We start from the raw sequence: 26,347 nt of genomic DNA on the forward strand, positions 1-26,347 counted from the left end.
TCTTAACTGCTAGTGATGGTAGCACAAATAGATTTAACAACTCTCTCTCAGCCTCAAACACCTCTCGGTACTGGTAGTTCCAGAGACAGATGGTAGATTCTGGGGTGCTCAGTACCCAGACTGAAGAAAACGGTTCAGATGGAAAATGTAGCACTAATTAGCAGATATTTTAATTTGGCTGCCCTGTCCTTTTTTAGAATGGTGCTTAATACCTTGACAAGTACCACACTTGTTGCTCAGATGAGCCTCCTCCAAGCACCTAAGGCAGCTGAGGTGAGGGTCACTATTAGGCATTGCCTAATCACAAGAATGGCAGAACCTGAAACCCAGAGAGTGCAATCTACCACCAGTAGTGGGGCCAATGCCCAAACTGGATGCCAGAACTATACAAAACAACTTTTTTTTTTTTAAACTAACCAACTAACTACTGAACTACCTAACAAATTCCTAGGTACTATTTACAGGTTTTGAAAAAAAGACTTGCAGAAACAAGGACAGGGAGTTCCACCAACATGGGCAACAGGAAGGAACTAAGGGGAGATTAGGGACGGCTTGGGTCTTTATGCATATGCGGGAGACAGCAGAGGGCACTGAGGCCATCCTGATGGATACCACTAAGGTTCAAAACTCTCAGACTACTATGCACTGGACAAAACACATACACCGGAATGGACATATGCAAATCACTCAAAGAAGAACTTGCACTTCTACTGGGGCAGTAAAAAAATAAAAATAATCCCGTTTCAGATCAATGAATGCTGAATGCACACCAAAGCTTTCATTAATTAGTACCTCTAGAATTAATTTCATGCAGCACCATTAAAAGTATTCACCTGTTTTGCGTACAAATTAATAGCCATAGATAATAAATCAAAAAAATAAAACCATATGGAATTGGAAAGAATTAGAGTTACTGATTAGTGTTACTGACTGTGAAAAATGGAGCATATATAATCAGATTTTGACATCCTTTAATGTTCCCACCAGGAATCAAATGCCTCATTAAGTATGTATACATCCTGCACTGACCAATGTTTTCCACGTGGGATAGTGGAATAATAATAATTAGTCTTACATCATTCCCTCTTACCCAGTTAGAAACCATCCAAATGTCTCTTCTGGAAATCAGGACACAATATTTGAACTATGAGGGAAGACTAGACGCAGAGCTATGGGTCAGTTATTTTACAACAGAAAGATTATAGATTTAGATACTCAACAAGCACTTTTAGCAACTTGGGGTTCCTTCTCTCTCATGTATAATTAAGGAATTATGCTCTTAACATCAAAGATGTGAAAATTTTCCAGAGATTACTGACAAGAAGAGAAAGTAAAATATCCTTCTTTTCAGTCTCTAAGGTTTCTAGGTTATTTCCAGCATGGGCTGAGTAAATAAGAAACCATTTCTCAAGTATTTAGTTTTGAATATTCAGTGCTAACATTTATTTTTCTTCAGTATGTTTCTTTAACATCACCTTCTGCTGCCCAATCTCTTTGAGCCTTAATGGAGAATCATAATTTGAAATACAATGTTCTAAATAGGACAGCTCTTTTATTAAATAAGCACACTTCTCCACAATACTCTTTTCCTGAAACAACCCACAAAAAGTGTTATACTTTCTATTAAGCTAACACGTAAATAAACTAAAACAATGACTTCCTACTGTAAATGTGTCCTGAACTGAACATATTATGGGAATCCTAACAGGTAACTGATGGGGCAAGTGCTATTAACGTGAAAACAGATAGACTTATTAATTTAAAAAAAAACAAACCTGATTTTCTCTGATTATAATGGCTAAGCAGGTATATGCTTAATTCTTTGATGAGGGTTAAGATAATAGTGCTTGAAGTTGAAGCTTTGTTGCTTCCCAGAAAGAACAATGTCTGCTCTTACTAATTTTCCATTCTTCAATAATTTTATTATGACAGATTTTATACAGCAGATGTGATGGATTTAGAGCTACTCTGTCATAATTTGTTAATACTGTATGTTGGCCTGGTTATTGAGATATTGTCTGTATGAATATATTGCTTTAATACAACAGATGGATGTCTGGGAAGCAGACAGAAAGGGTGAGAATAACTTACGATAAGCCCCATCTCTCCACAAATATGCTCAGGGAGATCAGAAAGTGGACAGAGGAGCAGCTAGCCCTGTAACTATTACAACAGGTTTTAATTCCTGCTTAGTAGCAATGCTCTGCAACTTTATATGAGACACTTGGGTTTAATTCCTTCTCCTATTTGTTTGTTCCTCACTTCAGTTAAAAACAAGATTATCCTATCATCTGGCTTCTATGTGCTGCCATCCTGCAGAGCTAAAAAACAAAGCACGGTTTGAGTCGGTCAGTATGTGGATGGGTAACCTCCACAGTGGGAAAAAGGCTTTGGAGAGTAGAACATATGCTAGCTGGGCCAGCTGGCCTTATCTTACTGTGCTACAAAGTTTGAACCTGGAAAGTAGCCTTTTCAAAGCCTTTACCCACTCACAAAGATCAGCAAAATCCCTGTTTACCAAAGGGTTTGAGACCTTCAAACAAATTGGATTATATCTGCCAAAATGTGATATTTATATTTACCATATTCCAGTTTTATCAAGCAACTATAGTTCTCTACAGGGCTGTCATTCCAGCATTCACGGCAGTAAACCACTAAAGTTCAGAGTAAAGAGAATTTCCATTTGAAAAACTCCTCCTTCTCTTGCTCACAAATCCCCCCCTCACCCCACACACACACACTTCCTTTGGCCCAACTTTTACACATTTACAGATTGATATTACAGTTGAAGACGACAAGCTTTTTGCATTTAGGGTGTTGTTTGTTTTAAATCTGGGCATATTCACAAACATAACAGTTAAACTTTTATCATTGTAGTAAAAGATCATTTATCAGCTATTATATAAGCATACTGCTACACACACATCGTAACTTAAGAACAAATGGTGGACTGAGAAAGGGTGCAGAAAAGATCGTTACTCACCTTTGTAACTGTTGTTCTTCGAAATGTGTTGCTCATATCCATTCCGTTAGGTGTGCGCGCGCTGCGTGCACGTTCGTCGGATGATTTTTACCCTAGCAACTACTCGTGGGCCGGCAGGGCGCCTCTGGAGTGGGCGCCACTATGGGCGCCTGATATATACCCCTTCCAGCCCATCCGCCCTCAGTTCCTTCTTGCAGCTACTCCGACAGTGGGGAAGGAGGGCGGGTGTGGAATGGATATGAGCAGCACATCTCGAAGAACAACAGTTACAAAGATGAGTAACTGTCTTTTCTTCTTCGAGTGCTTGCTCATATCCATTCCAGTTAGGTGATTCCCAAGCCTTACCTAGGCGGTGGAGTCGGAGCGAGAAGCTGCGAAATGCAAGACCGCTGAGCAAAAGGCGGCATCGTCTCTGGACTGTTGAACCAATGCATAGTGCGATGCAAAGGTGTGGATGGAAGACCAGGTAGCCGCGGGGCAGATTTCCTGTATGGGAACATGGGCCAAGAACGTGGCAGATGAGGCTTGAGCCCGAGTAGAGTGGGCGGTGAGATCACCAGTCGGGACGAGAGCCAAGTCATAGCATGCCCGAAATGCAGGATGTCACCCAAGATGCAATCCGTTGGGAAGAGATTGCCATGCCCTTCATACGCTCTGCCACACTACAAATAGCTGAGGTGAACGCCGGAAGGGTCTGGTCCTGCGGGACAATCCAGAGTAGTGCAGCTGCTGTTCCCGTCACGATGAGTGTGGCTTTGGAAAAAAAGACTGGCAGGAAGATGTCCTGATTAACATGAAAGGCAGAGACCACCTTAGGGAGGAACGCTGGGTGTGGTCGCAGCTGTACCTTGTCCTTATGGAACACCGTATACGGAGGATCCACAGTCAAAGCTCGAAGTTCTGAGACTTGTCTAGCCGAGGTGATAGCGACTAGGAACACTGTCTTCCAGGACAGGTACAGCAGCGAGCATGTGGCTAAAGGCTCAAAGGGGGGCCCCCATGAGCTTGGTTAAGACGAGGTTCAGGTCCCAGGTAGCGGTTGGGCGTTTGACCTGGGGATAGAGTCGCTCCAAGCCCTTGAGGAATCTGGAAAAAAACGGAACTGCCAGCCTCCCCAGGATGGAAGGTGGAAATAGCTGCAAAGGTGTACTCTTACAGACCTTGCTCTTTGAGAGACCATAAATAGTCCAAGATAGTGGGGACTAATACAGACTACGGAGAAAGGTCCTGCTGGGCGCACCAGTGACAGAAGCGTTTCCATTTAGCGAGGTATGTTGAATGTGTGGAGGGCTTTCTGCTTCCCAGCAGCACCTGTTGCACTGCGGCAGAACAACGCAACTCTGATTGCTCACCAGCCAGCAGCCATGCAGTCAGATGAAGGGACTGCAGGTCCGGGTGCTGCAGCCTGCCGAAGTCCTGCGTGATCAGGTCCGGGCAGAGTGGCAGGGGAATCGGTCTGACAGAGAACAGGTCAAGCAGTACGGTGTACCAATGCTGCTCGGCCAAGCTGGAGCGATCAGATAGGCGGGCTTTGTCCTTGCGGAGTTTGAGAAGAACTCAGTGGACAAGAGGAAAGGGTGGGAAGGCATAACAGAGGTGGCCATCCACGGAATGAGAAACGGGTCCGACAGGGAGCCCGGGGAGCGACCTTGTAGGGAGCAGAACACTTGGCATTTCCTGTTCTCCCGGGAGGCAAAGAGGTCTATGTGAGGAAAGCCCCACCTCCGGAAAACTGAATGGAGAACGTCCAGACGGATGGACCATTCGTGCGTCAGGAAGGACCTGCTCAGGTTATCTGTGAGCATGTTCCGGACTCCTGGAAGGAAGGAGGCTACTAGGTCTATGGAGTGGGCAATGCAGAAGTCCCACAGTTGGATGCTTCCAGACACAAGGGGGAGGACCGTGTCCCTCCCTGTTTGTTTATATAATACATGGCCGTTGTGTTGTCCGTGAATACTGCAACACAATGGCCCTGCAGATGGCGCTGGAACACTTGGCACGCCAGCCGGACCGCTCTCAACTCCCGGAAATTGATATGTAGCGTCAACTCCTGGGACGACCAAAGGCCTTGGGTGCGCAGGTGCCCTAGGTGAGCACCCCAGCCCAGAGAGGACGCGTCCGTTGTTAGGGACATGGAGGGCTGGGGAGGATGGAAAGGCAGACCTGCACACACCCGGGACGACGTTCGCCACCAGTCGAGGGAGCAGAGAACGCTCGGTGGAACTGTCAGAATGATGTCTATTGCGTCTCTGCCTGGCCGATAGATGGAGGTGAGCCAGATTTGGAGAGGATGCATTCGCAGCCTGGCGTGCTTTGTGACGAATGTGCATGCAGCCATGTGACCAAGGAGACCAAGGCAAGTGCAAGCAGAGGTTGTTGGAAAACTCTGAAGACTTTGGACAAGGGAGACTATGGCCTGAAACCGGTGGAGGAGTAAACTAGCCGTCGCCAGGTTGGAGTCCAGCATTGCCCCGATAAGCTCTATCCTCTGCGAGGCACCAGAGTTGGCTTGTCTAGATTGAGGATCAGGCCTAGACGCATAAACAGGTCCTTGATAATGGACACATAGCTGATGACTTGTGCCTCGGAGGCCCCTCGGATAAGCCAGTCGTCGAGGTAAGGGAAGACGTGTATTCGACGACGGCGTAGGGAAGCAGCGACGACCGCCATACACTTCGTGAAGATCCGAGGGGCCAAGGAGAGGCCAAAGGGGAGGACAGTAAACTAGTAGTGTCGATGATTTACCACAAAGCGCAGATACCTCCTGTGCGGGGGATAAATTGCAATGTGCAAATATGCATCCTGCATATCAAGAGCGGCATGTTCCCAATCTCCGGGATCCAGGGAAGGAATAATGGTTCCCAGGGATACCATGCAGAACTTGAACTTTTTGATGAATTTGTTCAGTCCTCGCAGGTCTAGGATAGGACAGAGACCCCCTTTCGCCTTGGGAATTAGGAAATATCGGGAATAAAACTCCTTACCCCTTAACTCCTCCGGTACCTCCTCTATAGCTCCGATTGAGAGGAGCCTGCGGACCTCCTGGATGAGGAGTTGCTCGTGAGAGGGGTCCCTGAAGAGGGATGGGGGGGTGGGAGGGACTGAAGATGGTATCCAAGCTCCACCGTACATAGGACCCAACGATCTGACGTCAACTGGGACGACGCAGGAAGGAACAGGGAAAGGCGGTTGTTGAATTGAAAGGAATCTGGGGAGGCAATTGGTACATTGCTCTCGGGTGCACCCTCAAAAGTTTGATTTGGGTCCCGGTGTTTGTTTGGTGGGACCAGAATTGTTACCCCCTTGAGGTCCAGACTGACGTCTGCGAGTGGTACGACCTCATCTTCTGGCAAAGTCTTGCCTTGGCCGAGGCGGGGGTGTAAGGGCGCTGAGGTTGGGAATGGAAGGACCGTCTTTGAGGCTGAGGCGTATGCATTCCCAATGAACGCATAATTACATGGTTGTCCTTCAGACTCTGCATTCTGGGGTCCGTCTTTTGGGAGAACAAGCCTTGTCCATCGAACGGCAAGTCTTGTATGTTATGTTGCAACTCAGGTGGCAAGCCGGACACTTGCAACCATGATATAAGGTGCATGGCTATGCCAGAGGCAACCGTTCTAGCCGCTGAATCGGCGGCATCTAGCAAGGCTTGGAAGGAGGTCCTCGCGATCCTCTTCCCCTCCTCCAGGCGTGCTGCAAATTCCTGGCAGGAATCCTGCGGACCCAACTCGGCAAACTTCCCGACCGCCTCCCAGGCATTGTAATTGTATCTACCCAGGAGGGCTTGTTGGTTCGCTATGCGGAGTTGGAGGCCTCCCGCGGAATAGATTTTCTGTCCCAAAAAATCCATGCGCTGGGCCTCCCTAGATTTAGGCGCAGGGGCTTGTTGGCCGTGGTGCTTCCGTTCGCTGACGGACTGTACCACCAATGTACAGGGAGCGGGATGCATGTAGAGGTACTCATACTCCTTGGAAGGCACCATGTACTTCCGTTCGACCCCCTTGGCTGTAGGTGGGATGGAAGCCGGGGATTGCCAGACAGTGTCTGCTCTAGCCTGGATCGAACGGATGAAGGGGAGAGCCACTCTGGTGGGTGTCTCCGCGGACAAGATGCTAATCACCGGATCCTCCACCTCTGGAACCTCCTCTACCGGCAGGTTGATATTCTAGGCGACACGCCACAGAAGGTCCTGGTGTGACCGGAGGTGGCCTCGATGCTGACGTGCCCGCTACTGCCTCATCCGGGGAAGAGGAGGATGACAGCCCCGGGACGAGTGGGTCCTGCACTGACGCCTGGTCCGGGGGGACCTCCGTCTCCGGAAGGTCATGCGGGTCCAGGGCATGTGCACTGGTTTCCTCTGTGCCAGCGGGGGGGGAGGGGGTGTCGGCTGACGGTGGCCTCGGGCACACGGTGCTCTGAGTGACTGGAGCATGATGGGCCAGTCGGTTTGCCTGGGGCTTGATGATATGCCCAAGCCAAAAGGACCACTGGTGAGGTCCATGGTCCGGGCCATGGGCATGCGTATCAGAGTCCCCGTAGGAGGCACTGTCCGCACAGGAGGAGATAGATGGATGACGCGAAGGCCACAGAGAAGCTGAAGTTGACTGGACCAGGTCTCTGCATCCATTGGACTCCTGTCTGCACGGTACTGGCAAACGGTACCGAGAGTTGTAGCGGTGCCGGGAGCAGGACCGGGACCTGTGACCAGCACGGTGCTGGGAGGTTGACTGGTGCCTCACGTCTCCATGCAGAGATCGGCTGCGAGAGGTACGGCAGTGCCGGGATCTGGACCGGTGCCAAGAGTACCGTGATGGAGACCGGGATCTCGAGCGGTGCCACAGGTACGACCGGTACTGGTACCGGGATGGAGAGCGGTACCAGGACTGCGAGCGGCGCAGGGTAGGCGGGAGCGATGGCGGGACCTGGATTGGGACCGGCGGCGTTCCGCAGTGCCCAGCGAAGATGGCCTCATCATGGCGGGCTTGCCCAGTGACTGAACAACCCGCACCAGCAGTGCCGAGGGTTGGGGCAGCTCAGACTCTGCCCAAGCAACTAGTTCCTGAGCTGTGGAGAAAGTCTCCGGCATCGAGGGCACAACGAGCTTGACCACAGCATGCGCTGGAGAGCTGGTAGGCACCGGACTTGACAGCTCCTGAGAGACCAGAATCAACGGTGCGGAGGCAAGCGGTGCCGCAGCAGTTGACGGTGCCGGGCGGTCCGCCTTGGATGTACACTCCGACTGCGGTATAGATACAGGTGCCGCAGGAGTCTTGTGTCTCTTGCTCCTCAGGGAGAGGGATCGGTGCCTGCCAGAGGGTTGAGCCGGTGAAGGCTGGTGCCGAGGAGCCTTTACTGGAACCGTGCATTCCGGTGCGGAGGAAGCACTCGTCCCCAGTGCCGGAGTCGGTGCCAAGGATGGAGGAGTTAGAGCTGCCTCCATCAAAAGTTGCTTGAGGCGAATGTCCCACTCCTTCTTCGTCCGGGGCTTGAAAGCCTTGCAGATTCGACACTTGTCCGCAAGGTGGGATTTGCCCAGGCACTTTAAACAGGAGTTGTGCGGGTCTCCTGTGGGCATCAGCCGATGACAGGCCGCGCAGGGTTTGAAGCCCGGTGAACCGGACATGGGCCCCGGTACCGGGGGAGGAGAAGGTGCTAACCCCCGATCCCCTCAAATTATATACACAACTACTATAAAAACTACTAATGTTAAAGTTAACTAGAACTATAGAGAACGAAATATGTACACAATGACTATATAAACGAGCGAAGAGCTAGGGAGGTGGAGATCAGCTAAGCCGCGCTCCACTGTTCCAACGACCGACACGGGCGGTAAGAAGGAACTGAGGAGCGGATGGGCCGGCAGGGTTATATATCAGGCACCATAGCGGCGCCACTCTAGAGGGCGCCCTACCGGCCCACCGAGTGTTGCTAGGGTAAAAATCTCCGACGAACGTGCACGCAGCGCGCGCACACCTAACTGGAATGGATATGAGCAAGCACTCTAAGAAGAACTCCAACATCTCACAGACATCCACAATACATGTGGTTTCTTTAGTGCCACCAAGGCTGTTCATGGGTCAATCTGTCATGGTATGGAAGGAAGAAACCACAGTTCTGAAGGACAACAAAGCCATCTATTCTCGCTGGAAAGAACATTTTGAAGATCTCCTAAACTAAAGCTCCCAAGAGCAGCAAGGAGGAACTTTATTGCAGACCAGCAGTTCCCTTCATTTCCCTGGTACAGAGCCTGAGGTGGCAGAGGTATAGGCACGGACCAGATGGACACTGCTAAGGAAATATCTCCAGATCCTGGAATGCACGTGCAACCTAAAGTCCATTACGTACAGGGACAAGCACTTGAAGAATAAAGTAGTTTTTGTTATAGTTTTTATAATCACCAGTACAGCAAAGAAGAATTAAACAAAATGAGTGTCAACTCACAAACAAACACAGCATACTAGATATATACCTTGTAGCTCCCAGACCTTCAGAGGTTCCAAATTATTAGTACTTTCAATTAGGTGTTTTCTGAACTCCCTCAGATTATCTTTAAGGTCAGGATACATCTGTCTAGATCAAAACATTAAAAAAAAAAATCTAATTACCTCCCTCCATCACATACAAAACTGTTTATGGTTTTATCTTGCTTCTTTATTTAAGGTAACAAACAAGAATTTAACACTTCAAGTTCACTTCTATAAACAGAGATTAGGATTTATGAATGCAGCCACAATTTAAGGGCCTCATTTTGAAAACGCTAAACAGCCACAGCTTCTATTCATGATTTCAAGGAGAACTGCAATTACTCAGTAATTCTCTAAAATAGACCCTAAATAAATGGATGGGATATTTTAACCTAATTTAGGTTTCTAATAAATAGACAACATGATATTGTATATGAAATGAACTTTGCATTAAGTGTATTAAGGGTCTGGCAAAATGCTCACAAATTTAGAGGATTTAATGCAAACATGGGGCCATGTACATCCACGAGTAACTCAACTGATTTCCATGGAGTTACATAAGGGTTGTATTTTGCATGTTCTTAAACTATTTTCACCATAGTCACCTCCCAAAATTTATTATATATTAGAAGGTCACACACTTTGTTGCTTCTGCAGCCTGATCTTGTTTCATATACCAGGGTTCCTTGCATTCCTCCATTCATACTCAGAAGCTCCCTGAGTGACACCCTTCTATAACTCTCTATTTCAGGGACTCTCTGCAACCTCCCTCCCTGTGAGAGGGTCTCTGTGTGTTCCCCATTCCCCGCCCCCGCATAACAAAGTGCCCCATTTTCCCCCACTCATGTTAGGGGCTCTGTGTGCCTCCCATTCCCTCTTTATGCCACAGGCCATCCCCCTTAATTCCAGTACCACTGTGTTCCCCATATTTCCTCCTTCCCCACTGAAATGCATGAATTGATTGGATAAGGGGTTCAAAAATTATTACATTACACCACTTCCTCGATATAATGCCACCCGATATAACACATATTTGGATATAAAGCAGTAAAGCAGTGCTCCGGGGGGTGGGAGAGAGGGGGGCAGGGCTGCGCACTCCGGTGGATCAAAGCAAGTTCAATATAACACGGTTTCACCTATAACACGGTAAGATTTTTTGGCTTCCAAGGACAGCGTTATATCGAGGTAGAGATGTATATCCAACAGAGAAATGCCATCAAGTTGAGTCTAAGTCCTCACAAATTCCACCAATTAAAGAGAAATTCTGCTCTCCAAACACATGCACACGCCTGTCACAGCATGTGACAATACTAATTGTATATTTCTGATCATTCTGGCAATGTTCAAATACAATAGTGATAAGCACATTATCAATATTTATGACTTGTCTACACAACAAGCTGGTATGCTGTAGATTTACACTCTAGCTTGCAGCACAGTAACCTGCTGCGTAGACAAGCCCTTAGATAAAAGTAGATAGAGATGTGGACAGAGAGACTGACATTAACTCCAGTGGAACCTGTTTGAAGTGTGAGAATAGCATTTGGCCCATGCTGTCACTGGAATTCCTAACTTTAAAAATTGTTCAGCAATTAGTTCAGCTTTTTAATATCACAGCAATCAGAACCAAACTAATTATAAAATACTTACTGAAGTCGGTGGATTCTGACCCCTGTTACATAACAAGGGTATTCTTGTAACCCTTACCACGTCAAAAGATGGGCCATAAAATAATTTTTTTTATCAGTTCATTTCATCCTTCATTACATGATACCAGAAATAAACTAAATCTCCAACAATAATAGTGCAAACGAAGCCACCTGAATCCTTTAGTCTAGAAGGGAACCTTGCAGAAAACTGACAAAGAAAGTTGCAGTATTTCCAAATTTTCCTGGAGACAAGAGGATTAAACATAGATCCAAGGAAGTGATTTCCTCCACACATCTACATGTAACTGGTCCGGAGATACTTCCAATCTACAACTGATTCCAACAGGAGCATGAAGGAGACTACAGACTACTAGATTACATCATTCAGAAATTTCAAGAATACTTTATCTCAGTCAAAAATGTCACTTGTGCAGGACGTATTTTCTGTATAAACTACCATAGAGAACCATTAATCATTAGATTAAAGGCCTATTTAATAAATCTAAGTCATGTGAATTTGAACAGTTAGCAGGTGCAATAATTACAGAGTCAATTATTGGTGGCATATTGACAGCTATGTCAAAACTTACAGTATATATCTATCCTATGCGGGTCTCTACACACCTAAGCAATGTCTCCCATGTCTACATTGCGATCTTGGCAGAGTAGTGTTCTGCTGCCTCCCACTGCTCGAGCTTTTTCTTGCTACAGTCAAAGACTGTCACCAGGGAAAGGCTCTGGCAGTGGGGAGTGACAGAGTGCTGGGCAACAGCAGCTGATCCAACACTCTAGTCACTGCAATTCTAATTAGTTGCTCTAGAGTAGACCTGATTAAGGCCTGGTCTATACCACAGAGTTAGGTTGACATAAAGCAGCTTATGTTAACTTAACTCTGTAAGCATCTACACCAGGGGAAGGCAACCTATGGCACGTGTGCAAAAGGCAGCATGTGAGCTGATTTTCATTGGCACTCACACTGCCTGGGTCCTGGCCACCGGTCCAGGGGTCTCTGCATTTTAATTTATTTTTAAATGAAGCTTCTTAAACATTTAAAAAAAACTTATTTACTTTACATACAACAATAGTTCAGTTATATATTATAGACTTATAGAAAAAGACCTTCTAAAAAGATTTAAATGTATGACTGGCATGCAAAACCTTAAATTAGAGTGAATAAATGAAGACTCGGCACACCGTTTCTGAAAGGTTGCCAATACCTGATCTAAACTAAAGCTCCCACTGATGTAAGTCACCATTACATCAACTTAAATTCACGTCCGCAAGTGGTCAATGCAGTTAGGGTAAGGCAGTATCGATGTAGACACTGCATTACTTACATCGCCTGTTAGCTGTCAGCCCCATGCAGGGCTCAGAACTGGAGTCCTGCTGTCAGCCCTGTGTGGGGTTCACAGCTGGAGCCCCTCGCACTCTGACTGACACTCCGAGCTGTCAGCCCCATTCAGAGCTCACAGCTGAAGCCCTCCAACCCTGGGGCTGACAGTTTCTTATTCAATCAAACAGTGCTCCTTGGTGGGGGAGTACAGGATAGTTCTATTTTTTAGTTCTCAGGTGAGAGTGATAGTCAATTTCCTGCATTACATAAAACTGACAGACACTGAATGGAAACAAGAGATAGGACAACAAAGGTGGTGGAAATATGACTTTTCCTGATGTTCTCATAATACAGGATGGCTGGTTAGAGACATCATCCAGTTGGTCTGATCAGGTCCCTCTCCTTCTTAGGCTGGACAGAGCTGGATGGAACATCTTATTTTATCGTACTGTCCCATACAATATAGTTGATTTCAGGAACTGAGTTCCAGGTAGCTGCTTTAAAAATCTCTGAAACTGGGACACATCACAGTGAAGAAGTAGAGATTCCCTGAGATCTGGTGGAATTGGTCCTAATCTGCCCAAGTGGGGTTTAAATGGGTCACTGCCTAGCATGTCTTAATACAGTCTGTGACCCATTTAGACACTATCTTTGAGTGGAGATTGAGAATGCTAGGAACAATTTCGGAGAATTCCTCAAAAGGGTCTGTTCTGTCTAGATAGTAAGGCTATGTCGACACAGCCCTACAGTTTAGACTAAAAGTGTGAACTGCAGCGTGTACTAGTATGCTGCACTGTAACTCCACCATGTGAATGCTGCTGGAACAAACTAAAACTCTTTAAATAGACTATGTTAACACAAACTAGGTAACCTTTTCGTTACCAAATGAACAGTGGTGTAGACAACCACTAAGACAGAGATCTGACAACATCCAGGGTGCGAAGTTTAGCTTCTCCCCAAGTAGTGTGAGGCAAATCAACTGATTAAGATTAAAATCAGAAACCACTTTAAATAAGAACTTGAGTGAGATTCTAAAGTAATTTTGTTCCTGTGGAATACTACATAAGGTGGCCTCGCCATAAGGGCTTGAATATTTTCTATCCTTCTGTCTGAGGTTATGGCCACTGACAAGATGGTTTTCATGGACAGGTGGTACAAAGAGCAAGTCACCAAATGCTCAAAAAGAGATCCTATCAAACTTGTTAAAACAACTTTGAGGTCTCAGGAGGGCAGAGGGTCTCTGACTGGTGGTAAGAAATGAAGTAGACCGTTGAGAAATCTAGCCACGGTCAGATGACAGAAGACCATGTGGCCTTCCAGAAGGGAAGAGTGAGGAAAGATAGCCACTATGTGCATTCTTAGGGAGCTTATAGAAATGCCTAAACACTTTAAGTACTCCAGGATACTAGCCAGCAGTGCTTTCAAGGGAGACAAACAATTCTCCAATGCCTAAAGAGAGAACCTCTTCTATTTAGCAGTTTAAGTAGGTCTGGTAGAGTCCTTTCTTCTGCAAGCTAGGATGTTTTCAATGCTAAGGAGCAGTATCCGTCAGCGGATGTCAGACAGCCAACACCCAATCTATGAAATGAAGAGATGTGTCCAGGTGAAAGGCTTCTCTCTTCAATTGTATCATCATTTCTGGGTATGTTGGAAGCGTGATTAAGGGCCATGTTAGCAGGTTAATGAGGTCAGAGAACCAAATCAGCTTGGGCCATGATGGGGCTATCATCATTAGGGCTGCATCTTGCCTGATCTTCCTGAGGATTCTCAGTATCAAAGTACCATAGGATCAGAAATGTGCCCAACACAGACATGGCATTGGCTCCCCCTTTGGAACAGAATCTGTGGCATTTCTTGTTCTGGTTGGATACAAACAGGTCCAATACAGGGTCTTCCACATGCAATGGTGTAACAATCTGCCTACCTTGAGCAAGACAGCAAACCATGAGGCTCAGAACTCCATGGATGTAGACAACATCAGCAGTTGCGAACATTTATAAGATTGAGACCTCACTGGGAAGTTCCATCAAATGGAAGGTTCTGAATGGACTGCTAAACCTCTGGTGTCAGTCGTGAGGACTGGAACCAAGAGGACTTTCTCACGACCACTGCTGATGCCATTGTTATGGCAGAGTGTCAGTTCCATTTAGGGCAGCTTGGAGGGAGGCCCCAGCTATGGTCTTCCCTTCCTCCAACAGAGCAGAGAATTCTTGTCTAGAATCCTGAGACAGAGAGTCCTTGAATTTTGACATGGAGTCCCAGACATTATAGTCATATCTCCCAAGTAAGGCTGCAGGTTGGAGATGTGGAGCTGTAACCCACCAGTAGAATAAATCTTTATACCAAACAGGTCCAGCTTCTTTGAATCCTTTGCCTTGGGGGTCGCACCATGCAGCCCTTGTCAGTCTCTTTCGTTGGCCGCTGTGACCACAAGGGACCTGGGAGGGGGATGGGAATAAGGTACTCATACCCCTTGGCGGGAACATAATACTTTTTCTCTGCTCTTTTTTGAAGTGGGGGACAGAGAGAATGGGGTCTGCCATAAGGACCTGACTGGACCCATAACAGCCTTTTTTAGGGGAAGGGCCACCTTTGATGGGGCCGCCACAACCAAGATGTCAATTAGGCTGTTTGAGGACTCTTTAAGCACCTCCACTTCCAGCCCTATATTAGAAGCCACCCTTTTCAATAGCTACTGGTGAGCTCCAAAGTCGTCCTGTGTTGCCGAGCCGCTCAACCTCAACACAGCTTCGAGGAGGAGGAGGTGGTCTGCACTGGTAGAGCGTCTTCCTCCTCTTCTTCTGCACCGACCTCATCATGCAGTACCGGAGTCTGAGTCACGTGCCAGATGGTGCGGCAGAGGGGCCATTCTCTCAGACATCCCCGAGTACAAACAGCTGGAAGGGATAGCAATACCAGGAAAACCCCCATGGATTCAAAAAGGCCATGCCCACCCAGCCAGATGCCTGGATGGGCACACGCACCAGTATCCGACAGAACATTAGTACGTTACTGGTAACAGCTCCTTGGCTGGGTGAATGAGTCCACCTCTGACTCCAAGGACAAGACACCTTGGGGGCACCCTCACTTCTGTTGGCCGGTGCCGAGGGAGGCAAGAGCTGTTCCAGCAGCTATCACAGGCAGTAAGAGGAAACTGAGAGGGTGCAGAGCCAGATAGTCCTTTATACCAGCGCTAGAGCCAGCCCAATGGATACCACTGAGCGAAAAAATCTTCAGCAACTGTGCCCGCATCACGTGCACACCTAACATGGAATGAACATGAGCAAGCACTCGAAGAACAGGAGGCAGTACAGATTTAAGAATCAGTGCAATTTTCCACTGAATTCATCAGACACTGGGATCTTGATGGGACTGAGTCACCAAAGGCATTGCTTGCACCTGCAAGGCCAGCGCTACACTGTGTGCCTGCAGGACACGGACCTAGGTTTGTAAATTCTGCAAGGCACTCAAACTCCACCAAAGCAACACTGGCTTTAGTGGGGTCCATCCCTGCAGCTGAACCAGGGCCTCTCCGTTCTTTAGGCAATTCAAACTATCAGGAACCGGGGATGGGTGTCCTGATCAGGTGGTTAGAGCCAGAAACAGGAGTCAGAGATGAAAAATTGGAAACAAGGCAGGAACAAGGCTGTGAATGAGGCGGGTACAGGAGATCTTGCAGTTGTGGCATAAACATTGAGCAGCTGACAACATACCACTGCTGCTGAGTTTAAATGCACACCTGTTGGTTCCTTGTAGCCAATGGGGTGGGCCAGCCAGTCAATCGATCTTGCCACAGCTCAGATGGACTCATTAACCAGCCTGAGTGATGAGCTGGCTAAGTTCCTGACAGTGGGTTTCAGTATATGAATAAGCTACTTGCGTTTTTAAAGTTTACACATTGATTCTAATAAATAGAAAATAGAAATCCAATTTCCGCAATGATTTATTTCAATAATGATTGAATATTTTAGAGTATTAAGACTGTCTTTATTTTAATTTCACCCTCATATCCTTTAGGCTGTTCAGACGAGCATCCATTCGGTCGGAGAACAGGCTGACCCTGTCAAACAGAAGGTCCTCAATCAAGGCCTGAATCTCCTGGGACAGGCCGGCGGTCTCTTTGTCCACCGGGGTTGTGAACTCTTGGGCCGCTTCCTGGGACATGAACTCCTTAAACATGCAGACAGAGTCCCACAAGTTAAAATTATAGCGGCCCAGGAGGGCATGGTGGTTTGCCACCAAAAACTGGACGCAGGCCATAGAATAAATCTTTCAACTGAACAAATCCAGTCTCTTTGCCTCTTTGTTCTTAGGGGTAGAACTGTTGGGCCTGTTTGTCGGCCACTGACACAACCAACAAACCCGGTGGCACGTAAGTGTATATGTATCTGAAACCTTTCGCGGGAACAAAGTTCTTCTTTTCCACCCTTTTTGAGGTGAGGGGGATGGAGATGGGGTTTGTCAGATGCTTTTGGCAATGTTCAAGACCCCTTCAGGTACTGGGAGAGCGACCCGGGTTGAGGCAGGGGCAGAAAGCACATTAAATAATGGTTCTGTCTGTTCCTCCATTTCCTCAGCCTTTAGGCCCAAGTTAGCCACCACCGTGTGGAACAATGCCCGGTGCTCAAGGAAATCGTCCAGTGGGCTAGCTCTAGACGGCCCTGCCACCGCCTCATCTGGGGAGGAAGAGGATGATTGGACAACCGGGGGAGGTCCAGAGGTGTCCTCACCCACCGGGGAGGGCGGCCTTAGGGTGGGTAACCAGCTATTCACCCAGGCAGTCTCTGGGATGTCCTACCCCAAGGCCGGTGCCGCAGGTACCGAGGCGTCGCTGGCAATCTGTCTGACGCAGCGACTGAAGGCTGGCATGATGTGAACGTCCCATGCATTCCAATATGGCCATTGAGTTGGCCACTGGCTCTGCTGACAGGCCAGTGCCGAAGCCCCTGATGCACCCTCCAGAGCTCAAACACGTTGTCTGGGCGAGGGGCTGAATTGTGCCTCCGAGTCTGAAACATTGTCCATCTTCGGCGACCAAGGCAGTGCTGTGGAGGTTTGAGTTTGAGGGCTCACCGTCGGAGACTGGCGCTGGGAACACTCCAACTAGTGCTGGGGGTAAGGGAGGTGGCGTCGAGCCAGGGAGTGCCCTTGAGGTCTCAGCAACAATGACCGACGGTGGGATGAGGACCGGTGCTGGGGATGTGTGACCACGCCTGGGCAAGCCCTCAGCATGACGAAGGGGATCAGGAGCACGGTGTTGACGGCTTGTAATGACGAGCTGGAGACCTAGACTGGCACGTAGACCAAGAACGTGGTGACCTAGGGCTCTGTCTTGGCTCCAGAGACCACTGGCGCTCACCTAACTTGTGTGAGGCCTTGCCAGTGGGCTTGCCCTCACGGGAAGCCATAGCCAATTCCTTTGCCGCACGCAGTATTGGATGCGGTGGAGGTGCTTTCAGTTCTCCTGGCGCTGGGCCCTCGGAGGGGGTCGGCTGAGACATTGGCCTAGGCCTCTTACCGCTCCCCGGAGTTGGTAGGGGGTAGTTATGAGGGGAAGAACTCCTCACAGCTGAGCTCTTTAGCAGATCCTTTAGTGGGCGTGAGGCCCGAGCAGGGTCCTTTGCCCAAAGCTCCTTGGTCGGGCTTGGCCGGTGCCACCTTCTTAGTCCTTTTCTTCAGTACCAGCGGCGGGGATTGGTGCCGGGAGGACCCTGGTGCTGGAGGTGTGCTATACACTGAAGTTGAAAAGCTGGGTGCCAGATCAGGCCACTCCATCTCTGAAGCTGGGAGCAGGGCAGCCGGCATCAGGAGTGCCCTGAGGTGCATGTCGCACTCTCTTTGTGTCCGAGGATGAAAGTTCTGGATGACAACACTCCTTTATATGGGTTTCCCCAAGGCACTGTAGACAACTCTCGTGCAGGTCACTAACAGGCATAGGCCTCTTACACAATGAGCAGGACTTGAAACCCAGAGAGCGGAGCATGTCCTGCTGAGAGAAAGTCCCCCTAGAACACTATCTAACTAAACACTTAACGGGTACTTAACCACTAATTAACAACTATTTAAACTATCTACAGGTGAAGCACAAGGCTAAACTAGACAAAAAACCACTGACCAATTGCGAAGCAAGGGACAGAGTCGCTTCGACTGTCCCCCAGGGGCGGTAAGAAGGAACTGAGAGGGCTCAGGGCCAGCGGTGCCTGATATACCGTGCCATGAGTGTGGCATACCAGAGGGCACCACAGCTGGGTATTGCTAAGACAAAAGTCTCCAACAGCCACGCACATGCATGCGTGCACATGTACAATGGAATCAACATGAGCAAGCACTCAAAGAATAACTGATAAATACTGTTAAACAATGAAGTACACAAATACACAAAAATTAACCAATGTTGAGTCAACTTATTGACACAACAGACTTTCATATCATATGTCTGAACTTTTGTTTTAAGCTCAAAAAACAGCTATTTTACAAACAAAGCAGTTTAATTGTAAATTAAATCAACTCACTTTAATTTGTCAAAGAGAAATCCCTGGACTTCGCCTGCCTCACCATCAACCTCTTCCGTTGTGTCATTTGTGGCTGAACACATGGAACACACATAAAACACAAAACAAGAAAATTATTGTGATGTTGCACTCCATATGATTTTATGAAAATATGCTAATGAGTGTGAATATAACATAACTGGAATATGCTTCATACAAAAGGTCTCTTGTAAGGTATCATTACAAAGCTTATAATCTACGGAGTGTGGTCATCCTATTTGTATAAATGTATCATTCTTGTATCTGAAACTAGAAATATGAAATATAACTCTGAGGTCCTATTGTAATTATGCCATGTGGGCCATTAATGGTGGCTTGGAATCTTGATGGCTCCCATCAACTAGGACAATTGGTTGTAGATGTCTCTGTTTACTTGCAAGCCTTCCTGAAAGTCAGGCCAGGAAGAATGAAGGCTTGGGGTTTCACAGGACATATGACCATGTCACTTGGAACTGGAATCCGTCTTAGACCTGATGCTTTTCTATTTAGAAGGAGAGGTGGGGACCCAGAGAGACACAAGATTCCCACCTTGTACCGAAGCTATATAAGGGGGTGGAACAGATCAAAGGAGGTTCCAGTGATGAGAAATCTTCTAGTTACCACCTGAGCTGGAGTTAACAAGAACTGTAGCAGGGGAAAGGATTGGACCCATACTAGGAAGCAGTCCAGTCTGCGGAAGAAGCTTATTGGAACATCTCTGAGGGTAATATTTCATCTGTAATCAGTTTCTTAATGTATTATGCTTAGTCTTGTATGTTTTGTTTTATTTTGCTTGGTAACTTACTTTGTTCTGTCTGTTATTACTTGGAACCACTGAAATCCTACTTTTTATATTTAATAAAATCCACTTTTGCTTATTAATTAACCCAGAGAAAGTAATTAATACCTGAGGGAGCAAACAGTTGTGCATATCTCTCTATCAGTGTTAGAGGGTGAACAACTTATGAGTTTACCCTGTATAAGCTTTAGAGAGAGTAAAACAGATTTATTTGGGGTTTGGATCCCATTGGGAGCTGGGTATCGGGGTCCTAGAGACAGGAGCACTAACTAAGTCATTTTCCATTAAGTCTGCAGTTTGGGGGGCATGAGTCAAACCCTGGGTCTGTTTTGCAGCAGGTTAGCGTATCTGGCTCAACAAGGCAGGGTTCTGAAGGCCCAACTGGCAGAGAAAACAGGCTCAGAGGTAGTCTCAGCACATCAAGTGACAGTCCTAAGGGGGTCTCTGTGACCGAACCCATCACAATTACCAATATATTTTCTTCCCAAATATCCTGCCATCACAATTATACAACCCAAACATATACTTCTCAAATGTGATGCCAGCTTGTAGATTCATATTTTGGCCTCAGACTGGCTCTCTTAAGAGAACATGTGAACCTACAGTTTAACTCTATTTTAAAAAAAAAAAATCATTAAAAGTGTTTACTTTTTCAATTGTGTGTCTGTGTTAGACAGTACAACCAACAGCTTTGCTTCTTAAAATGGCTTTTCCTCAATTTGATCAAATGGTAACCACTGTAGATAATCAAATAATACTGGGCTCTATTCTTAAAAAAAAAAAAAAAAAGTTTGAATTTGAACCATGAACATAAGAGACTTACAGCATTGGTTTTGAACCAGGCACCATGCTAACGTCTACATACAGCTCTAAATATTGCTGTTTCATCCTCACCTCACTTTCAGCACTTTTTCCCCTTCCCATCCTAAATTTTTCCAGATCAGAAGAGACAAATACTTTAATTACATTATTCTCTTTCATTGCCATTCTTAGACCTTGTCTACTCTACAAAAGCAATCCAGTGTCAGGACCAGGACTTGGGCAGTCTGACCTACTGGATACAGTTGGGTTCAGGAGCCAGAGCCATGGACCAAAGCTGGAACCAGGAATCAAGCCAAGGGATAGCGCCAGAGCCAGGAGTCAATAACCAGAGCCAAGGGTCAGAGTCAGAAGCTGGCCAATGGAGCAAGGCTGGAACAGGGCTAGAGCAGACTCAAACTGGACAGGAACAAGTCAGGAGCGAGGCTGGGTACAAGGCAGACACGAGCCATCATAGTTAAGGCTACATTTTAGTCATGGGTATTTTTAGTAAAAGTCACAGACCAGTCATAGGCAGTAAACAAAAACTGCCAGCCCATGACCTATCCATGACTTTTACTATATAACACTAACTAAAAATTGGGGGGTGGGGGTGTTGGGGGAGGGAAGCCTGGATGCCGGGGGGACGGGTGGTGGCACATGGCCTGGGACCTTTGGTGCTGGAGAAGGGGGTTGTGAAGGCCAGCAGGCTCCCTACCTGGCTCCATGCCTCCCTCTCAGCAGTAGCAGAGTTTGGGTGTGGGAGGGGGTTGGGATACAGGATGCAGTGAGGTGGGCTCTGGGCAGCCCTTGCCTGGGGGTCTCCCCAGAAGCAGTGACATCCCTCTCACTCAGCTGCTAGGCAGAGGCACGGCTGGACAGCTCTACGTGCTGCCTTTGCCTGCAGGTACTACCCCCACAGCTCCTATTGGCTGCAGTTCCCGGCGAATGGGAGCTGCGAAATCAGTGCTCTGGGTGGAGGCAGTGCACAGAGCTGCCTGGCCACGCCTCTGCCTAGCAGCTGAGCAAGAGAGATGTCACCACTTCCAGGGAGACCCACAGGTAAGTGTTGCCCAGAGCCCAACACACTCCACTCCATGCCCAAACTCCCTGCCCCCCTCCCACACCCAAACTCTGCTGCTGCTGGGGTTTGGGGGGAGCAGTGGCCCTAGACTGCCCCAAAAGCTGCCAGTGCAGAAATCATGGAGGTCACAGAAAGTCATGGAATTTGTGACATCCGTGGCGTCTGTGACAACTCACTGCCTTCATCATAGTTGCAGATGCTGGTGTTGCAGATGCTGGTGTTGAGCAGCCAGCGGCCTGCTCCTGGTGCTGAACTTACATGAAGGACAAGCTCCTTTCAGCCAATCAGACAATCCTGCTGTAGACTAGCTGGGCTCATTAACTGGCCTCAAGTTTGAACCGGATAGCTCCTGGCTAACCGAGGGAACTCAGCCTGATGGTTCCTAACACCCAGTCCTGACAGAAAGTGTTAGAAGTGGACTTCACTGTACATAGTAAAACTGCACATGTAGACCAGAAGCAACTATGCTTAGCATCATTTCAGAAAACCATGCTTAAAAACTAGGGTTGCCAACTTTCGAATGGCACAAAACTGAACACTTGTGCCCTGCCCCATCTCCTGAGGCCCTGCCCCTAACCTGCCCATTCTCCAAGGCCCTGCCCCTGCTTGCTTCATCCCCCTTCCCTCTGTCACTCACTCTCCCCTACCCTCTCTCACTTTCAGGGGGCTGTGGCAGGGGGTTGGAGTACAGGGGGCTATGGGCTGTTGGTTGGGGATGCAGGGTACAGGTGGGATCAGAAATGAGGGATTCAGGTTACAGGAGAGGGCTCCAGGCTGGGGCAGGGGGCTGGGTTGCAGGGGTGAAGGAGTCCAGCTGGGGGTGCAGGCTCTGAGGTGGGGCCAGAGATGAGGGTTTTGGGGTGCAGGAGGGGGCTCAGGGCTGGGGCAGAGGGGGTGCAGGGAGGAAGTTTGGGTACAGGAAGGGACTGTGGGTTGGTACAGAGGGTTGGGATGGAACAGTGGGTGTGGGGTCCTTGTGACACTTATCGTGGCTCCCAGGAAGCAGCCACCAGGTCCCTGCCACCCCCAGGGCACATGGGTGCCCAGGGAGGCTCCACCCGCTGCCTGCGCACCCCCAGCTGCTACCCCCCGCAGCTCCCATTGGTTGCAGATCCCGGCCAATGGAAGCTGCAGAGGTAGCACTCGGGGCACACAAGGACTGGCAGCCACTTTCAGGAGCCATGCAGAGCTAGGGAAGTCTGGGAGCCTGCCTTAACCCCGGGCTCCCGCTGTGCCACTGACCGGACTTTTAACACTGTCAAAAACCGGAAGCCTGGCAACCATAATAAAAACTGTAGTCTTAATAGCTTTCTGAAGCAATGCTGAGTATGGTTGGTCCTGGTTTACATTTGCATAAACATGAGTAGCTAAATCTATTGATAACACTGTCAACAGTAGGTAATAACTTTTTTAATATAAACCAGGACTCAAAAGTCCACACTCCAAGCACAAGATCAGATAGGAACTATTATGATTCTAGAGTCTGAGCCATTACGCTAACCAGGTGACATGCACTGCTGTAGCAGAAAAAGACACTGACACCTACTGCCTCCAAGAGTCAGTATTTATTCTTATTTATTTCAGTTAATAAATGTAGCTAACAGCCAGTTAGACATTTGCAGTTTAAAAACATTTTTTAAAAACCAGAAAAGTCAAATCATTAGAAAAGAATCTCAGCCCTAAAAATATTTCTCTTTAACACCATAATATCATTTAACATCTTCTCTCGTAACATACTACTAAGTACTAAAGCCATTTGTTTCAGCAGTATGAGTCTCATTTCAGTCCCTGAAAATGGAATGTGCTTCAATAGGCAAATCTTTTCCAAACAAGGAGGTGAAGTTAACCTCATACGTATAAAAGTTGGTACCTAGACATTGTTACTAGATACTTTAGAGATGCCTTAACAGTTAGAGATAGAATACTAAAATGATACAGATTAAAGAACCCTCAACCTACTAGGAAACAAGGAATATGGGCTATGTTATGATGTATATCTTCAGAGAACAATAGCTACTAGTAAGTAATTCCCTATCCTCTAAACATTGTTGTCTATAAAAAACTTCCATGGATATAGATTTCTATGTTAATTCTCAATGCCCGAGACTACTTTTGACATATCCTGTACAAATAAACTATATATGTCAACAAAATTTAAACATACTCAGAGCATAACTATCTTCAAAATTCAAGAAGGTGCTAAATATTTTGAAATAGAGTCTCCAAAAACACAGTACAGAGAACAAAAATATACCTTTAATCTGAATGTCATCCACGGCTTTGTATTCTGTACTTTTTATTGCAAGTTCCACACCATATCCAGACAAATACATTTTCCTAGAACTTGGTTTCTGTTTGAACATATTTTAACAAGTGAAAAATATAACTTTAAAAAGTGCTCTTTATAGAAAATGTACGTCATCTAATCTAAACAAGTTTAAAATGTCATGAAACAGTTGTTACTTATCAATCCAAAACTGATATTTTCAATTATTGTGCACAATAGTTTGTTCAATCAACCAGAAAAAAAAAAAAAAAAAAAGAGAGTTACAAACCTGTTCCATAACTGTTGTTCGAGATGTGTTGCACATCTATTCCCCTCTTCGTGTCAATGCACCCAGCACGTGGCTGTCTAAAACTTCTTCCCTCAGTGGTACCCACTGAGGGATTCCCCCTGCTGCCACATGCCACTGCATGAAGGGAAAAGACCAGAGCCATCCCTTGCCTTCCTCCTTCTTGCCATAACTCTGATGAATAAGGGAAGGACAGTGAGTTGTTGAGTAGATATGTGCAACACACCTCAAAGAACAGTTATGGAACAGGTTAAGGAACCCATTTCTTCTTCAAGTGATTGCACATATACATTCTATTCTCAGTGACTCACGAGCCATAAGACATAAGGCAGGATCAGAATCTATTTCAATACATATTGGAGAATAACTCATTCCACCCCAGCATTGTCTCTGGAGACTTGAGCCACAGCACAGAGAAGGAGGCAAATGTAGGACCAAGTTGCCACTCTACAAACATCTGCAGTTGGAACTTGTGCCACAAAGGCTGCCAAGACTGATTGCGACCTCACTGAATGAGCGGTGACTCTGCTGGGTGGAGCAACGATTAGCCACATTAGAGTACATGAGTTTCCAGATGTGATCCAGAAAATTTTTTCCTGGATGATAAATGATTGACCTCTTACTCTGTCTGCTGTGACACAAGCAGCTAGGAGGATTTACAAAAGTGACTGGTTCTGTTCAAATAAAATGCCAAGGCTCTTCTGATGTCCAAGGTATGCAAACGATCTTCCTCCCTAGTTTTACATGGTTTGGGGTAGAATATAGGCAAATAAATTGGCAATTGAAAGGAAAGAGGAAACCACCTTTGGGATGAACTTTGGGTAAGGACACAGGTAAATGTTGGCCTTAAAAAAGAACGTGTATGGAGGTACCACCATTTATGCCCGCAGCTCTTCTGGCCAAGGTAATGGCCATCAAAAAATGCCACCTTCATTGACAGATGCAACAGTGAGCAGCTAGCAAATGGTTCAAAAAGGGGACCCAAACAACTTGACAATACTAAGTTTAAAGCCCATGGAGGAACAGGATCTTGAACTTGAGGATATAATTGACTAAGCCCTTTAAAAACCTCGTGGGCATTTCACCAAAGAAAATAGAGCAATTAGGATGGAATGCCAAAATAGCACCCAGATGTACTTTGATGGAACTAACCAAGAAACCATGGTGTTTCAGGTAAAAGAAGTAGTCCAGAATATGCTGAACTGAAGAACTGGTCGGTGATACCCCATTCTGGTGAGACCAAATGGAGAAAACACCTCCATTTAGCAAGATAAGCAGCTCTTATAGAGGGCTTTTTACTATTTAGCAGGACCTCTAGAACATCTTTTGAGCAAGCTTGCTCTCTGTCTAGCTACGGAGCATCTATACAGTTAAGTGAAGGAACCATAAGCTTGGGTGGAGTAGGCATCCATGATCCTGGAAGATCAGTTCCAAGTCTAGTGGAAGTGAGATTGAAGTTTCACTGAGAGCTCCAGGACTATAAGTATGGGGCTATAAGTATGACTTTGGCCTATTCCTGTGTTACGTTTAGCAATACTCTGTGAATGAGTAGGATTGGTGGAAAAGCGCAGAGGAGCCTGTCTGACCAAGCAAGTAAAAAGGCTTCTGTTATGGACTCTGTGCTGTGAACTGGAAGAGAACAGAACTACTGACACTTTCTGTTGGACTTTGTTGCAAATAGGTCCACTTGGAGAAACCCCCACCACTAGAAGATCTATCTGGCCACATCTGGGCACTCAAACGATCTGCTCAGGTGGTCTGCAAGCAGGTAAGACACTTCTAGATTTACTGAGATGGCAATACAGAGTTCCCTTCTGGACAGAGTAGAGAACAGTGGGCCCTCCCCTGCTTCTTGAGGTTAAACATTGCTGCCATGTTGTGAGAACTAGCAGGCCCACCAATCTGATAGCTTTCCGTTCTCTGACACTGGTGTGTAAAGCTAAGTCCTCTGAGGACCATAGAACCTGTATTTGTAGAAAACCCAAGTGGGCTCCTCATCCCAGAGCAGAAGCATCTGTCACTAGCATGAGAGTTGATTGAGAGAGAGCAAACAGAAAGCCTACATATCCATTGGCTGAATCTGTCTACCAAACTAGGGAGGTGAGGACATGGGAGAACACTTTTACTACTGTGT

The 26,347-nt window shown here is 47.0% G+C and overlaps 1 protein-coding gene across 2 annotated transcripts in view; it reads right to left on the reverse strand.

Annotated features, from left to right (window-relative positions):
- The window catches only part of UGGT2 (UDP-glucose glycoprotein glucosyltransferase 2), a 292,503-nt gene that overhangs the window by 243,614 nt on the left and 22,542 nt on the right, over window positions 1-26,347 (reverse strand). For both annotated transcript variants that reach the window (XM_030567566.1, XM_030567556.1), the window contains exons 6-8: window positions 23,895-23,991; window positions 18,942-19,014; window positions 9,453-9,553 (exon numbers count right to left, since the gene is read on the reverse strand). In XM_030567566.1, the coding sequence (XP_030423426.1) occupies window positions 9,453-9,553; window positions 18,942-19,014; window positions 23,895-23,991 (271 nt within the window). The remainder of the gene's footprint in view (window positions 1-9,452; window positions 9,554-18,941; window positions 19,015-23,894; window positions 23,992-26,347) is intronic.

This window comes from Gopherus evgoodei, chromosome 1 (assembly GCF_007399415.2).
Source record: "Gopherus evgoodei ecotype Sinaloan lineage chromosome 1, rGopEvg1_v1.p, whole genome shotgun sequence".
In the NCBI taxonomy this organism is placed as follows: Eukaryota; Metazoa; Chordata; order Testudines; family Testudinidae; genus Gopherus; species Gopherus evgoodei.